Source organism: Portunus trituberculatus, chromosome 18 (genome assembly GCF_017591435.1).
Source record: "Portunus trituberculatus isolate SZX2019 chromosome 18, ASM1759143v1, whole genome shotgun sequence".
NCBI lineage: Eukaryota > Metazoa > Arthropoda > Malacostraca > Decapoda > Portunidae > Portunus > Portunus trituberculatus.
Window position 1 is genome coordinate 11,192,050 of NC_059272.1, and position 17,500 is coordinate 11,209,549.

General features: G+C 38.6%; 1 protein-coding gene across 1 annotated transcript in view; it reads left to right on the forward strand.

Moving 5' to 3' along the window:
- LOC123505344 (NECAP-like protein CG9132) overlaps positions 1 to 16,410 on the forward strand; it is a 22,931-nt gene extending 6,521 nt beyond the window's left edge. Inside the window, exons 2-6 of the mRNA XM_045256560.1 lie at positions 965 to 1,080; positions 2,654 to 2,859; positions 3,243 to 3,433; positions 3,638 to 3,900; positions 15,611 to 16,410. Coding sequence (XP_045112495.1) covers positions 995 to 1,080; positions 2,654 to 2,859; positions 3,243 to 3,433; positions 3,638 to 3,900; positions 15,611 to 15,656 — 792 coding nt within the window. The 5' untranslated portion in view covers positions 965 to 994 and the 3' untranslated portion in view covers positions 15,657 to 16,410. The remainder of the gene's footprint in view (positions 1 to 964; positions 1,081 to 2,653; positions 2,860 to 3,242; positions 3,434 to 3,637; positions 3,901 to 15,610) is intronic.
- Positions 16,411 to 17,500: the final 1,090 nt, after the last annotated feature.

Below are 17,500 nucleotides of genomic sequence, written 5' to 3' on the forward strand. Positions count from 1 at the left end.
GAAAAAAGAAATTCTTTACAATATTCTCCAACATTGCAGTTATTCTGTGTTGTCTGATTTTTTATGTATTTGTACGTAGCTCCGTCTAACTAAAAAATGTGTATTTTCTGTTGCCTACTAACTTAATTTATAAGTGTGTGTGTGTGTGTGTGTGTGTGTGTGTGTGTGTGAGACACTGTGTGTGTGCTAATCCATTTGTCTTGGCCTTCGAACGTGTTTTGCATGACGCGTATCTGTGTATATCTCATTGTACCACAATTGGTCATCTGGGCATAACAAGTTGATCAAATTTTCTCTCTCTCTCTCTCTCTCTCTCTCTCTCTCTCTCTCTCTCTCTTGGATTAACGAAAACATTGGCACGTTACGTATCTACAGGTAGGATGAAAACTATAATATTAATAATAATAATGATAATAATAGTAATAATAATAATAGTAATAATGATAATGATAATAGTAATAATAATAATAATAATAATAATAATAATAATAATGATAATGATAATAGTAATAATAATTATAATAATTTGTTGGATTTTTAAAAGTCATCGTTGTTTCTTTTTCCCGGGACCTCTGTATTCTGTAAAAAAAGACACGTTTCACACCACACGTAGACAGTAACTCATAGTAGACCACCAGTCACTTGTAAAGAGGAAGAGTTTATTGAGAAGACGCATATTCATTTACTTATCATATTTTACTTAAGATGGCTTAAGCCTGCTTGTGTTCATAGTATTACAAATTAATGATTGAGAAATCCCATGTTTAGCAATGCTATTTAATTGTGCAGCGTAACTCCAGTCCCACGATTGTATGATAATTGATAAATGTGTGTTCGGAAGTGATTGGACATCACTCACTAATGTCACGGTGCATCTACCAATCTTTTTTACTTTTTTTTTTTCATCGAAATTGTATTAATAACCAGCATGAATCTCTCTCTCTCTCTCTCTCTCTCTCCGTAGCCAGACGCAAGCGGTAGGAGCAGTGTCACAATGGACGACTACGAGAGTGTCTTGTTGGTGAAGCCTGAGGTGTTTGTGTATAGAATACCTCCTCGCTCCAGCAACAGAGGATACAGGTAATGCTGTGGCGCGTGCTATGCTAGAGTATCCTTTTGTTCAGATAGGAGAGTTGTAGACACCGCTATAACACACACATCTGTAAAGTGTTTTCGTTAGGAATTTCTTTTTGCTCATGCTGGGGGGCGTTTCTGGCTGACATCATGAATGTGTGTTGTGTGCATTTCTGCAGCGTCTTTCGTGTTGTCTCGGTGTGGCAAGCACTAGCACCGAAGATAAGAAAGGTGTGTTGTCATTTTAGGTGCACTGGACAGGTGGTTGGTTGGCTGGGAAAGAGGTGTGCACCTGACTGTTGACATGCAGTGGTGCAACACAACACACCCCTCGGCTGGGGAGACACGGCTACCGGCTGGTCGGGCACCCTCATTGTCTCTGTAGTACTTCTCTGTGTTTGCTTGGACTATCTGGTGTTTTATAGAAATTTATTACTTTTAACCTGTAGTAGAGTCTTGTTGAAACAACCCTCTTTATTATTTTGGTGTGTTTGGAATGGAATAAGTAGCATCTAAAAGTATTAAGTAAAGTGAAAATGAAATTGCAAAAATTCAGTTGATTAAATTAAACTAATTAGTGTCGAAAGAAACAATTTCCAATGAGTTTAATGTTATTATTCTTAATGCATTAAAACACATGGCACAGATCTACTCTGTCAGTTATTGGTTGGAAGTTCTAAATACAGGATTCAAATTCTTCTAAACATGTTAGTTTTTTCATGTAAAATTGGTGTTAGAGTAATTGATAATTTAAACTATTTGAGGGATATCTTTGTCATGCACTTGATTAAACTAAGCTTAAACTTATGATGAATATTGATTGTTCACATTATAGATGTGTGTTTTGTTTTCTAGCATTTATACTCATACAGAAAACTATCTTTAGGGTGTTCATTCAGCCAATTTTATGCAAACAATGATGGTATTTGACACCGTGTATGGCCTTTGGAAATGTTAGCAGGCTGACTAATCTGGTACCATGAGGTGTATTAATTTGTTATGATAATTTTTTTTTTCCATACAGGAAAAGCAATTAATTCATGTGTAGATATCCATCAAAGGAAAATTAAAGGAAAACAGTCTTCTTTATTGAAAGATACATCTCCATGCAGGAGTACTAACCTTTCAAAGACATTCTGTGTGGTTACTTTTGGTATCTGTTGGTCATCTGAGTAAAGATAGTTTTCTAAATGATTGTACCTACAAATCAAACCTAAGCTGCATTGCATTAGTTTTTACCCCATGATACTTTTCCATACTTACAGTTATCTTCATATTGTGCTCTGATTGTTTCAAGCTCCTGTTGATATCATGCATAAATTCCAGGTTATTGTTAGTCGCCAACCACTCATTTGGAACTGTTCACTTGGCCAGTCGTTCTCAACAGTAATTTCAGATCATGCTCTTCCTTTTATTAGTTGCTTCCTGCATAGTTTATTGTCACTCGTCAATCACTCATTTGGAACTGTTCATGTGGACAGTAATTCTCAACAGTAATTTCAGATTGTGCTCTTCCTTTTAGTAGTTGCTTCCTGCATTTTGCAACTTCTTTTTATATACAGTACTTTGTCAATATCAGGGCAGCAGACTGGAACTTGGGAGCTCCTGACTGGACTGGCCGAATGCGCTTGGTGAACAAGAAAGATGAATGCATTATCAAGCTTGAAGACAAAGTATCAGGAGAACTCTTTGCCAAGTGCCCAATAGATAAGTACCCTGGTGTGGCCATCGAAGCTGTAACAGACTCGTCACGTTACTTTGTTCTTAGGATACAAGATGAGGGAGGTGAGTGAGAGAACATAGAATTTTAATGTTGTACATACTTTATTCTCTTTAATATAATTTGCTATCAAGATTAGAGCCTTTACAGAATGATTATTTCATAAAAGATGATTGCAAAAAAATATGAAAATAGATTCTTCTTTCAAGAGGGGTAAAGCAATGATGTGATCTAAGGATAAGAATGGATGAAAACCTTCAAGTAGAACATAAAAATTCTTTGAATGTACAGCAATATGCAAAGAATAAATATGTAGGTCTAAATCAGGAGAGGCACATCATGTCTGTTTTTGGAAGAAAGCTGCAAAAGTAATAGGCATCAGAAATATATGTCGTTCATTACAAATTGTTAGCTATTTAATGTATTTGACTTAATCATGCCTTTACAGGAAGATCAGCATTTATTGGTGTTGGATTTGGTGATCGGTCAGATAGCTTTGACCTAAATGTTGCTCTACAAGATCATTTCAAGTGGGTAAAAAAAGAAGAGGAAGCTGAGAAAGAAAAGGAAGAAGGAAAACCTAATCTTGACCTTGGATTCAAAGATGGGCAGACTATCAAGATTAATATGAAAATCACTGTAAGTATCTTGATTATGTACTCTTATTAGCAAATTAAATTTAGAGTATGTTGTGAAATGACTTGAAAGAGAACAAATTCAGATTCACTTTTCAGTGTATTATTACTATATTGCCATGTCTTGAGTGATACATATTTAATTTATTTTAATTAATTAATTTATTTATTAATTATTATTTTTTTATTTATTTTTTTATTTTTTTAGAAAAAGGAAGGACAAGAAGGTACAAATCGACCCAAGCCTAAGTCAGGGGCTGGGGGACTCCTTCCTCCTCCACCAGGTGGAGTGAAACTAGCACCTCCTCCTGCCCCAGCAGCAGCATCAAAGATTGGTTCAGCGAGCAATGTGGACATTCTTGGAGATCTGTCTAATGCATCTGCCAGCTCCGATAATCAGTCAGCTGCTGCAGGAGGTGGGGAATCTTGGGGGGACTTTGCGAGTGCCCCTCCCAAACCAATGCCAGCTAGGTGAGAGGTCCTTCCAGTATCAGAGGTGTTCACTGTAGAACAGTTATTATGTAGAACACTTACTCATTGTGAATAGAAATGTGTGTGTGTGTATTTGCCTAGTTGTATTGTACTGGGTTCAAGTGGAGCTCATGGTTTCCTGTCTCCATATCTCTATTTATCTAGTTTTTAAAGTTATGCACACTATGTGCTGTAACAATTCCGTTATCCAATGCATTCCATTTTTCCACCGTTCTGTGTGGAGAACTATTTTCCAATATCCTTCACACATTGCCTCATCCTGATCTTTTTTTCTTGTCCTCTTGTCCTTCCATGTTCTGTCAACAGCACCAGGTCTTCTTTGTCTGTCTTTTCAATATCATTTACTATCTTATATACATTGTTATTAGGTCCCCGTGTTCTCTTCTATCTTGTAAGGTTGGCAGTCCCATTTCCTTCAGTCTTTCTTCATATGTGAGGTCCTTTAATTCCAACACCATCTTTGTAGCAATCTTCCATATCCTTTCCAATTTTTTTATATCTTTTTTATAGCTCGGAGACCATACCACTGCTGCATATTCCAGCCTTGGGCTTATCATGCTTGTGATGATTTTTTTCCATCATATCTTTATCCATGTAATGAAAAGCCATCCAATTCGTATGCCAAGCCTTTGCAGGCAGACTTGGATAGGATGAAAGAGTGGACAGATAAATGGCTAATGTAGTTCAAAATTAACAAGTGCAAGGTACTGAGCGTAGGTAGAGATAATCCAAGCAATAGGTACATGAAAGATAACGTGGCACTAGGAAGTTCCAAGTATGAGTAAGATTTAGGAGCCATAGTTAGCTCCGATCTCAGTACAAGGAAGCAATGTATTGAGGCCAGAAATAAGGCGAATAGAGTATTAGGTTTAATTTTTAGAAGTGTTAAAAGTAGGAGTCCTGAAGTAATACTAAAATTATACTTGACGCTGGTCAGGCCACATCTTGACTATGCAGTACAATTCTGGTCCCCACATTTCAGGAAGGACATAAGTCTGTTGGAGTCAGTGCAAAGGAGGATGACTAAAAAGGTACAGGGAATGAGGGATATTCCCTATGAAGAGAGACTGAAAAAACTTAATTTGCATTCCTTAGAGAGACGTAGGATAAGAGGAGACCTGATAGAAGTATTTAAGTGGTATAAGGGTTTTAAGAGGATCAGTAGTGGGGACAGAACCAGAAATAATGGGTTTAAACTTGAAAAATTCAGGTTTAGGAAGGAAATGGGAAGAAACTGGTTTTCAAACAGTGGTTGATGAGTGGAATGGTCTCAGTGGTCATGTAGTCAGGGCTGAGTCTATAGGGAGCTTTAAAAGAAGGTTAGATAAGCTCATGGATGAGGAAGATAGATAGAATTAGGTAGCTTAAGCACCCTGGGACTGCCTCATATAGGCCTGGCGGCCTCTTGCAGCTTCCCTCTTTTCTTATCTTCGTATGTTCTTATTAGTCAACATTTTATATTATAGTCCAAATATCTTGCTTATATGTTTATCAGGGCTCAGATTTTCTTGTATGATCTCTCCAAGATCTTTTTCTTCTTTAATCTTCATTATTTGTTCCTCTCCCATCAAATAGTTCCATATCGGTCTTCTCTTACTCTTTCCTAGTTCCACTATGTGACATTTTTTGGCATTAAACTCCAATTTCCACTTCCTGCTCCACTCATAGTCCTTGTTTAAATCTTCCTGCAACAGCAGACAGTCCTCTCTGGTTTTGATAACTCTTAGCAACTCTTTGCATCATCCACGAATAAATTCATATAACTGTTTATCCCAATGTGAATGTCATTTACATAAACCTAAAACATAATGGGGGCTAACACTGACCCTTGTGGCACTCTGCTAGTTACTTTACCCCAAGATCGAGTATGTATCTCTGATCACAGTTATTTCCCTATCCTTCAAATAATCTCTTGTCCATTCGAGCAAGGTTCCTCGCAGTCCTCCTATGTTCTCTAGTTTCCAAAGTAGTCTTCCGTGAGGGACTTTATCAAAAACCTTTTTAAAGTCCAGGTATACTGTGTCTACCCATCCATCTGTTTTCTGGTCCTGCAGTAACTCGAGTAGAAGCTTAATAAGTTTGAAACACGTGACCGCACTGTCCTGAACCCAAATTGTCTGTTCGATATGACTTGCTCCTCTTCTAGAAATTTAACCCATTTTTCTTTGATAATTATTTCACATAACTTCCCTACAACACTTGTAAGTGACACTGGTCTGTAGTTTAGTGGTTCAGTTGTCTTTTCTCCTTTATATATCAGTATTACGTTGGCTCTCTTCCATTCTAATGGAACTTTCCCTTCATTTATTGAACTTGTAATTATTTCCTAAATTGAATCCAGTAATTGCTCTTTACATTCTTTTAACATCCAGCCTGATACACCATCTGGCCCCATTGCTTTTCTGACTTCTAACTTATCCAACAATCTTCCAATATCCTCTTTGTGCATTGCAGTCTCCTGTAATCCTTGGCAATCCAATGTCCTATTAGGTTCTGTGAAATAATTTTCTGTAGTGAATACCGTTTTGAACCTCGTTCTAGTATTGTACCAAGCATGTTTTTTTTCTGAACTCTAGAAACCAGAACAAACTTTCTTACTCCTTCATTGTATTTCTGTAAGAATATATCATATTTCCTTTGTACAGTCTTTCTGTACATAATATTACTCCACTCAATATCAGCAAAATATATCCTTAATTTTTCAAAATCCACCCTTGCATAATTTAATCTCTCTCCTTTATAGACCTCTCTGTAACTTATCTCATCTTCCTCTTGAATTTGCATCTCTAATGTCACATGATCACTTCTTCCCATTGGACTAAGGTATTGTATGATTGGAGGGGGCTCTGGTTTCTTTGTGAAAACTAGGTCAAGCAACGATGGTTCTTCTCCCCTGTACCTTGTTAACCATAGTCCACTGTAACAGTTTCTCGCTCCACTGCCTAGCATTATCCATTACTTCCATCTCTCTCCAGTTTATTTTTTTATAGTTAAAGTCTCTGACTTAGAGTATTCTTCTATCTCTTGTTATCATGTTATCTAGGCACTTTATCACCTCTCTTTGCATATCTTTATGTTCTTCCAATCCCCATGTATTTAGTCTTTGGTGGAACATATGTAACTATAATTTTTCTTTTCTTCAAGTCTTCTGTTCTGATTGTTACTCCCATTACTTCCACTTTGTCCTCACCATATTGCACATCCTCCACCCATATATTATCACGAACCATAATTAGCACTCCTCCTATCCCTTTATCCTTCCTGTTCCTCCTCCAGGTATTATATCCCTCCTCTTTAAAGTTGACATGGATCTCTGCTCTCAGTTTTGTTTCAACGATGCACATTACATCTGGCTTCTTCTCTTTCAAATAATCCCAAACTTTCAATATTCTTGATAACAACCCATCTATGTTAGTATAAGTCACTCTTAATTTATTGCCTCCTCCACGATCTCCTCTTTTTTTCCTTAGGTACCACTTCTTTAGTCCCATATCCAGAACCCTCCAGTAAAAATTCTTCTTCTTTATCTCTGTTCTTTTCTTTTTTTTTTCTTAGCTTCACTTCTTAGCACTTTCTCGTTTTCCCTTTCCTCTAAGTTTATATCTCTTTTTATCCATAAATCCTTGTGCTCAACATCATCGGCCAGCTTCCCTTTTCTAGCCATAATTTCCTCTACAGCTACTTGAGATCTCACCTTCATTGGTCTCCTACCCCCTTCACTGTATCTTCCCAGCCTGATCACTTCCTCCACCTCCTGGTCAAATTCTTGTGTGCTGTCTTGTACTTGTTTGATAACAATTTTGGCCAATTCTCTTTCATCACGTTCTTTAGTGAATTTATTTGGATTTTTCTTTTCCTTCAAGCCATAAATGAAGAGGCTTTTTTTTCTTGTCCACTGCATCCCGCACCAAATCATCTTTCTTTTTAATAACTTCGATTACAGCGACTTTCGTGTTCTGAATTTGTTTCCTTACCGCCTCTGAAAATTTTACTTTTTCCTCTTCTTGCTCTGTTTCCATTCATTTCTTAGTTTCTTCAACTTGTTATCACCTATTCCACATTCTGCCCTGTCTGTAACCTGTCCTGCACTTTAACCTGCAAGGTCTTTAACCCGTAAGAGGTCAGCACTGATTTACCTCTGAATACTCATCCAGGTCACCAAAAATTCCACTTTCTTTTTTTATTCCATAAAACTCAAAATGGGCATAGAAAAGTAAAAATAAGAGTTAAAGTTCGAAATTGCCATTTTTAATGTCCACCTGGAGCTTTAAATTTACCTCGCTTAGTGATGCTGCCAGACGTACAACTTCTGAATGAGACTTTTTTAATCGTTTTATCGATATTTTTCTCCTACGAGATATGTGTATAATGGTTACATATTCATAAATTAACCCATGTTTTATGAAATGAAAATACAAAAAATATTTGTAAATACTGTAAATATAATGTAAAAATAATTTGCTCAGTTTACCACAAAATATTGTTTATTATTTTTCTTTCAGTATCTAAGCTTTTAGTATTGCAGCAGGGTGTGATATTCTTCAAAACAAGGCTCAATGCATAGAGCTACATCACATTCATGACAGTAATACCAAATGTCGCTCCGTCTTTTTGGGGTCACGCTAAGGCGGTAGGGAGGTGGGGGAGGGGATGACTAATCCATGTCAGAATGACGGGAAACTGTGCTGATATATGCTAGACACTTCAAAGAATATAAATCTTGAAGCTGGAGGGAATTTCAAACGCATGGAAACCGAGAAAGGGCAAACGACTTTGCACGTGATTGACCACAGATAGTAAGCAAAGACTCCACGTACATGTACGTGGTTGACCTCTTAAGGGTTAAAGAGCTTTCATGATTTTGGCATGTGGGTTTTAGAACGTCATTATGCTTCCTTATTTCCTGAATCTCCTCTTTCAATTCCTGATTTATTGCGCTAACCTTCTCACATTCAGCTTCTCTCAATTTCTGGGCTGTGTTCTCCGTTATCAGTCGGTCTTGTTTGTTCATGAGACTGGACATCATCTCCTTCATATATCTTAATTCCCTTTCAACATTGATTAGCCTTCTCATATTACCTCGTTCATCCCTGAAACCCGAGAAATCCTTGTCCATAGTATCATCTGTCAGTTTCCTCAAACCAACAGGGGTTTCTATAAAGCGATGGCTATTGCTCGGCGTATGTTTTTATTCAGCCATACACCTGGGAGTGCTACTTGGTTCCATCTCTCATTTGTTATACATTCCTTATATGTGATTCAACACTTATTTAATTTGAAGATAGGAGAACCTATGGCTCCCTCTCCTCCTGTACATACGTCTAGGCCAGAGTCTAACTCCTTTTGTAGTAGTCTCTGCGAGCTGCTCAGATGCATGTGTCCTGCTCGGTGTCCTGAGAGAGAGTGTGTGTGTGTGTGTGTGTGTGTGTGTGTGTGTGTGTGTGTGTGTGTGTGTGTGTGTGTGTGTATTTACCTAGTTGTATTGTACAAGATTTGAGTAGGGCTCATAGTGTCCTGTCTCCATGTCTCCATTGTCTCATTTTCCCTTATAATTATGCACATCATGTGCTGCAACAACTTCATTATTCAGTGCATTCCACTTCTCCACCGTTCTGTGTGGAAAACTGTATTTTCAAATATCCGTCACACACTGCCTCATCCTAATCTTTTTTACATGTCCTCTTGTCCTTCCATCTTCTTCAGTCACCAGCAGCAGGTCTTCCTTGTATATCTTTTCAGTGCCATTGACTATCATGTACATAGTTATTAGCTCTCCTCTTTCTCTTCTTTCTTGTAAGATTGGAAGTCCCATTTCCTTTAGCCGTTCTTCACATGTTAGGTCCTTTAGTTCCGGCACCATCTTTGTGGCAACCTTCTGTATCCGTTCTAATCTTCTTATGTCTTTTTTAGAGCTTGGAGACCACACCACAGCTGCATATTCCTACTTTGGACATATCATGCTTGTGATGATTGATTTTTTTCATCATATCTTTGTTCATGAATTGAAATGCCACTCTTATATTAGTCAACATTTTACATGATATTCCAAATACCTTGCTTATGTGTTTTTCGGGGTTCTGATTTTCCTGTATAAACACTCAGCTCTTTTTCCTCTTTAGTCTTCATTATATGTTTCCCTTCCATCAAATAGTTCCATACTGGTCTTCTTTTGCTCTTTCCTAGTTCCATTATGTGATATTTCTTGGCATTGAACTCAAGTTTCCACTTCCTACTCCACTCATAGATCTTGTTTATATCTTCCTGTAACAGCAAACAGTCTTCCTGGATTTTGATAACTCTTAGTACCTTTGCATCATCAGCAAATAAATTAATGTAACTGCTTATCCCATTGTGAATGTCATTTACATAAATCTGAAACATAATGGGGGGCTAACACTGACCGTTGTGGCACTTCGCGTGTAACTTTACCCCAAGATGAGTATGTATCTCTGATCACAATTCTTATCTCCCTATCCTTCAAATAATCCCTTGTCCATTCTAACAAAGTTCCTCACAGTCCTCCTATGTTCTTTAGTTTCCAAAGTAGTCTTCCATGAGGGACTTTATCAAAAGCCTTTTTTTATGTCCAGGTATGCTGTGTCCACCCAACCATCTGTGTTTTCCATTTCTATTACTCTTGAGTAGAAGCTTAATAAATTTGACACACATGACCATCCTGTCCTGAACCCATATTGTTTGTTTGATGTGACTTGTTCTTCTTTCAGATGTTTAACCCTTTTTTCTTTGATAATTATTTCACACAACTTTCCCATAACACTTGTAAGTGATACCGGTCTGTAATTTAATGGCTCATATGCCTTTCCCCCTTTAAATATCAGTATTATGTTGGCTCTTTTCCATCCTAATGGAACTTTTCCCTTCATTTAGTGAACTTGTAATTATTTCCCAAGGATTCAATAGTTGGTCTTTACATTCTTTTATCACCCAGCCTGATACACCATCCGGCCCTATTGCTTTTTTTGACATCCAAATTCTCCAATAGTCTTCTAATATCCTGTTTGTGTACTGTGATTTCCTGTAATCCTTGGCAATACAATTTCCTATTAGGTTCTGCAAAATCTTCTTTTACATTGAATATCATTTTGAAGCTCTCATTCATTATTTCACACATTCCCTTCTCTGTTTAGTACGTCTTCCCTCCTTTAATTATTTTTCTATTGTTTCCTTGTTTTTCATTTTGCCATTTATGAATTTGCAGAAAAGCTTGGGTTTGTCTTCACTTTTACTCACCACATCTTTCTTAAAGTTTCTTTCTTCCTCTCTCTTTACTCTAATATATTCATTTCTTGCATCCCTATATTGTTGAATGTTGTTGTCATTTCTCTGTTTTAAGTGTGTTTGTATGTGTATGTGTGTGTGTGTTTACCTTGTTGTATTTACCTAGTTATAACATAAAGGAAAAGAGCTATGCTCATGCTGTCCATTCTCTGTATCTATGAGCATCCAACATTTCTTTGAACTTATTGATTGTCCTTGCCTCAGTGACTCTCTTATCTAAACCATTCCACACCTCTGCACATCTTTGTGGAAAGCTGAACTTCTTGATATCTCTCCTGCAATTATCCTTTTTAATTTCTTTCCATGTCCTCTTGTGTCACTGGTGTCCCAGATCAGTAAGTCTTCTCTATCTAATTTTTCCAGTCCCTTCATTGCTCTGTATGCTGCTATTAGATCTCCTCTTTCCCTTCTCTGTTCTAAGACCTGGTATTTGTAGCCTTTCTTCATATGACTGTTCACTTAAACCCTTCACTACGGTGACGCCTATTTGGGCATCATGAAGCCCCAGTAGCAAATACGGTGACGCCTATGTAGACGTCATATTTCTTTTCTGAGCTTTCTTCAGTTCAGTTGTCCCGTATAGTGTGTTGGATACCAACTACACACGCCATATGCTCTCCTTGAAATCCTAGTGCTCCTCCCACCATCCTTGTCTCCACCAATCACTAAAGATAAGCTACATGCGTCCCGCCTTATGTCTAAAATTACCCAATGGCATAGACTGTTCCCATCTCTCTCTCTCTCTCTCTCTCTCTCTCTCTCTCTCTCTCTCTCTCTCTCTCTCTCTCTCTCTCTCTCTCTCTCTCTATCACACACACACACACACACACACACACACACACACACCGCGTAGTGTAGTGGTTAGCACGCTCGACTCACACTCGAGATGGGTCCGGGTTCGAATCCCGGAGGCGGTGAGGCAAATGGGCAAGCCTCTTAATGTGTGGCCCCTGTTCACCTAGCAGTAAATAGGTAGGTAAATACACACACACACACACACACACACACACACACACACACACACACACACACACACGGGATGTAAGTAAATAGGCACGGATGTAACTCGTGGCCTCGCTTTCCCGGTGTGTGGAGACTGGTGTTGTGGTCTCAGTCTTACCCTAAGATCGGTCTATGAGCTCTGAGCTCGCTCCGTAATGGGAAGACTGGCTGGGTGACCAGTAGGCGACCGTGGTGAATTACACACACACACACACACACACACACACACATATTCTAATATTCACCCTCCTCACTAACTTGGCATCATCTGCAAGCAGACTAATGTAAATGTCTGTATTTTCTGGTATATCGTTCACATATACCGCAAACATTATTGGGGCTAATACTGACACCTGCGGAACTCCACTTAAAACTTTTCCAGGCTGATTTTTTATCTCTTATAATTGTTCTCGTTTCTCTGTATTTTAGAAAGTCAGCCATCCATTTCAGAAATCCTCCCTTTAGTCCTCCATTTTGTTCAAGTTTCCACAGTAACCTTTTGTGCAGGACCTTGTCAAATGCCTTCTTAAGATCTAAGTAAATGCTATCCACCCAGCCATCCCTCTCTTGCACTATGTCAACCACTCTTGAGTAGAAGCTTACTAAATTTGTGACACATGATCTTCCTCTTCTAAATCCATATTGTCTATCTGTCAACATACCTCTCTTCTCCAGATATTCCATCCATTTCTTCTTTATTATCCTTTCACATATTTTTGGTATCAATGACATTGGTCTGTAGTTTAATGGATCCTCCTTATTTCCCCCTTTGAATATGGGCACAATATTTGCTCTTTTCCAGTTTGTTGGTACTTTATTATCTGTTAAGGAGCCATAATGGTGTTGTGGACTTTGTATGCTAACTGGTGACTGCATTTCTTTACACTCCAGTTTGACACTCCATCAGTACCTGAGGCTGTCCTTACATCTTGTTCTTCCATTATTTTCCTTACTTCTACTGACACTTGTATTTCATGAATACCATCAGGTAATTCCACTGGGGTTTGACATTGGAAGTCACTTTCTCTAGTGAAGACTGACTGGAAGCAGGTGTTCATCACTCCTGCCATTTCTTCTGGGTCTTCGTACATTTCATTATTATGCAGTGGAGTCTCAATACTCGAATGTCTAAATAGTCAAACTTTTCAATAGTCGAATGCAAAAATTCGACTTAATACTAAAAAAATATTTAATAGTCGAACGTCCATCCACATGGCTGTAAACAAAGGGTATCTCCCTTCCCGACACCACACGTGCCCCACCAGGCCACCGTAGCCAGTTTATCCTTTGCTGTCGTAAATATAACATTGTCCTGCGCTTTCTCTGTTTTTTTTTTTTTTTTCTTTAGAACCTTACAGTGGCACCGAAGAGGCTTGTTAGTGGTGAGAATAAGCCTACAAGAAAGAATGTAGTGACAACCATTGAAAGGAAAAAGGAGATTATTGATAAATACAAGAAAGGAGGAAGAATAACCGATCTTGCTGCTGAGTACTGTATGGCTAAATCTACAATACTGTAGAAGACAGCTCATTAAAAGAGCTGATGTGGCGATTGGTGTGAAAAGGCAATTTAAGCGACCTGCGGCAATAGAAGAAATGGAAAAATTGTTGATTGGATAAACCAAGGCAGATGGCTGGTGATTCCTTGTTAGAGGGCATAATTTGTGCGAAGGCTAGGCTGCTGCATCTTATTTCTGATAATACATCTGACTCCAATGATGATTTTAAAGCAAGTAAAGGGTGGTTTGTGAATTTCAAGAAAAGAACTGAAATTCATTCTGTTGTGAGGCACGGTGAGCCCCCAAGTCAAGAGTAAACATATGCTATACATCACTGTGTCACCAACTCCCACGATGGATGGTGGGAGCGACAGTGATTTCAGTGTCCGATTCCGCCACCTCTCCCGTGAGCCTTACTTCTACACCTCGGGTCTCTCGCCACGTTGCTGGGAGACAACTTTTGAATGAGAGTGGTATCTCAAGGGCTTTTGGAATTAATGGTTCTACAATAATAGAGAGCGAAGATAGTGACGTTCTGGGCTCTGATACGGATATAGGTGGTTCAACCACCAAGGGGGAGGACATTCCACCAACACCACCAGCAACTCCTATTGTATGTATTTTATATGTTTTTCAAAAAATATACAAATTAGATCTCTTTGCGAACATTTTGATTGAGAGAGAGAGAGGGGGGGATACAAGGGGCCCGTCTTCTATCGCTTTAGCCAAGGCCGCTGGAGCCGATCGGATGCAAGGCCACGTACACCGATGATACCACCTCATTCAACCTGTAATATTTTGGTAACCATAGCATCTAGAGACTTCTGGTTTTTTGCATTGCAAAGAGGAAGAGTTGCTTGTGGGCAGAACACCATTTGTTCTCACTTGTTTATTGAATTTCCAAGTGTAATCAGTATGTGAATACAGGCTATTTTGCCTGTTTCTCCCCAAACCTCCCGAATTAGTGCGAGTTAAAAATCCCAACATCCGGAGTTTTAGGGGTTAATTGTGATGAAACTGGCCTGTTTTGGAAAAAAAAAAAAAACTACCAAACATGATCTATATAATAAAGGAAGAGAAGCGTTTGCCAGGACACAAGCCCATGAAAGACAGGTTAACCCGGCAACTGCAAAATTAAACCACTGCTTTTTCTAAACTTCAGTTTGGCAATGGCTGGAACGAATTACCTGATTTATAGGTAGCAATAGTCAAACTTTTTAATACTCAAATGGTCATTTGGAACGAATTAAGGTCGAGTATTCAGTCTCCACTGTATTTTAGTTTCCTTATTTCTCCTTTGTTTTTCACCTTGTCTTTTTCCCTACAGTGATTAGACAGTTTTAAATGAGGCAAAATTCATGCTGTTTTGATGACGTCATGAAATGCAAAAACTTTAAAAATCATATCATAACGTATGGAGAAACTGGGAAAAAAAAAAAGTTCTATGTTTTTTAGGCATTTTTCAAGTATGTCCATGCCAAAGCACATTTCAAAAAATTTGAAATAAGATCTGTACGACACTTTGAATGCAACTCTATGCATGACATCATTACTCTATCACATTCATATTCACACACATCAAAGACAACCAGTAGCTTATAATATTCTGAAAATTTAAGTCATAAACCGTAAACTTTTTTTTCATTAAATTTTCAAATCTCGACTGCAGCATGCCCTTAAGTCTGTCAACAACAGTCCAGCATCTTGGACTGCTTTTGTGTGGGGGTGTAATGATGATCATAATGCATTTTATTTTTCCCATGAACAATATTAACTGAATATACATATGATTAAAGATTTTACAATTGAATTTTCATGTAGGATATAACTATTTTTCTTCTACTACAGTGTTTTAGTATATTACATATCACTTGTTGTTTCCTTCCACAGTAACCCACCAAGTGGAGGTTCAGGCAGTGGTTGGGTGACCTTCTAAGTGTTAGGCTGCTAGAGCTCCCCATGCACCTTGCAGTCTCCCAGAGGACCCTATGCATGACAAGTGGTGTTTAATGTAGATATTACCCCTTGGTACTTCAAGGATGTTTTCAATTATTACAGTTTATCCTGTAAATAGGATGTTTATTTTTTTTAATGAACAACAGGCCCATTGAGGTTTACAGGTCTCCCTTATTATGATCATTACATTTCAAGACTGCTGTGCAGTCTTGTCTGCTTCTAAAATAGTGTCTGGAAAAGTTAATTTTTAGTGTAGGATGGAAAGTGAACTAGAGAATTTGAGAATTTAATATGAATTTATTTAACAGTAAATGGAAGTTAGCTAATGCTGTGTAAGCATTTACATAACAGTGCACATTTTAACTATTGTGTTCACTCTCATTGATGTTCCTGAGTTACCAGTCACTACTTGATTCTTGTCTTATGGTTGGCTAATCTAGCTCTCTCATAGTGAAGGCTCATGTTCTTCACTTTACAGGTTGAGGGGCCTTTTCAAACATTAAGCTACAAAACATTCTTTAATTTTATCTAGTGACATTGCAAGTCATATTACTTGATATCAAAGGAAGTGCAGTAGACTGAGCTGTGGTTGAAAAATAGTTTGGAGAAGCTTATTTATGTGTCTTCTCCTATGTTTTAATGAAATACATGTCAAAATAAGCAGTATTAGATTCATTTGGCAATAGTGTGCACTTATAATATGCATTATTACCAAAATAAAATATCAAAATATACAGGTCAATTATTTTGCACATTCAGTGTTGGGAGTTAGAAAGAATGACTGACAAGTAAAAATGCAAACATTTTTATAATTTCAAGACCTATGTTTGAATATTCTTCCTGGAAACAACCAATAATATTGGTTGATATAACTAACTTTACTACTATGTTATGAACTAGGCCAGTCAGAATGATAGGTGAAGCTCGTAACCACTAGCTGTTGTTTTGTGTTTTGGTTCATCAGGATGAACACACACACACACACACACACACACACACACACACACACACACACACACACACACACACACACACACACACACGGTAGCTCAGTGGTTAGAGCGCTGGCTTCACAAGCCAGAGGATTCCCCTGCCGGGTAGAGATATTTGGGTGTGTCTCCTTTCACGTGTAGCCCCTGTTCACCTAGCAGTGAGTAGGTACGGGATGTAAATCGAGGAGTTGTGACCTTGTTGTCCCGGTGTGTGGGGTGTGCCTGGTCTCAGGCCTATCCGAAGATCGGAAATAATGAGCTCTGAGCTCACTCTGTAGGGTAACGTCTGGCTGTCTCATCAGAGACTGCAGCAGATCAAACAGTGAAATACACACCGCATAGTGTAGTGGTTAGCACGCTCGACTCACAATCGAGAGGGCCATGTTCAAGTCCCGGGAAGCGGCGAGGCAAATGGGCAAGCCTCTTAATGTGTAGCCCCTGTTCACCTAGCAGTAAGTAGGTACGGGATGTAACTGGAGGGGTTGTGGCCTCGCTTTCCCGGAGTGTGTTGTGTGTAGTGTGGTCTCAGTCCTACCCGAAGATCGGTCTATGAGCTCTGAGCTCGCTCTTTAATGGGGAGGACTGGCTGGGTGATCAGCAGGTGACCGAGGTGAATTACATACACACACACACACACACACACACACACACACACACACACACACACACACACACACACACACACACACACACACACACACACACACACACACACACACACACACACACACACAAACACGCACACACAACTAGGTAAATACACACACACACAGGTAACACACACACACACACACACACACACACACACACACACACACACACACAGTGTGCT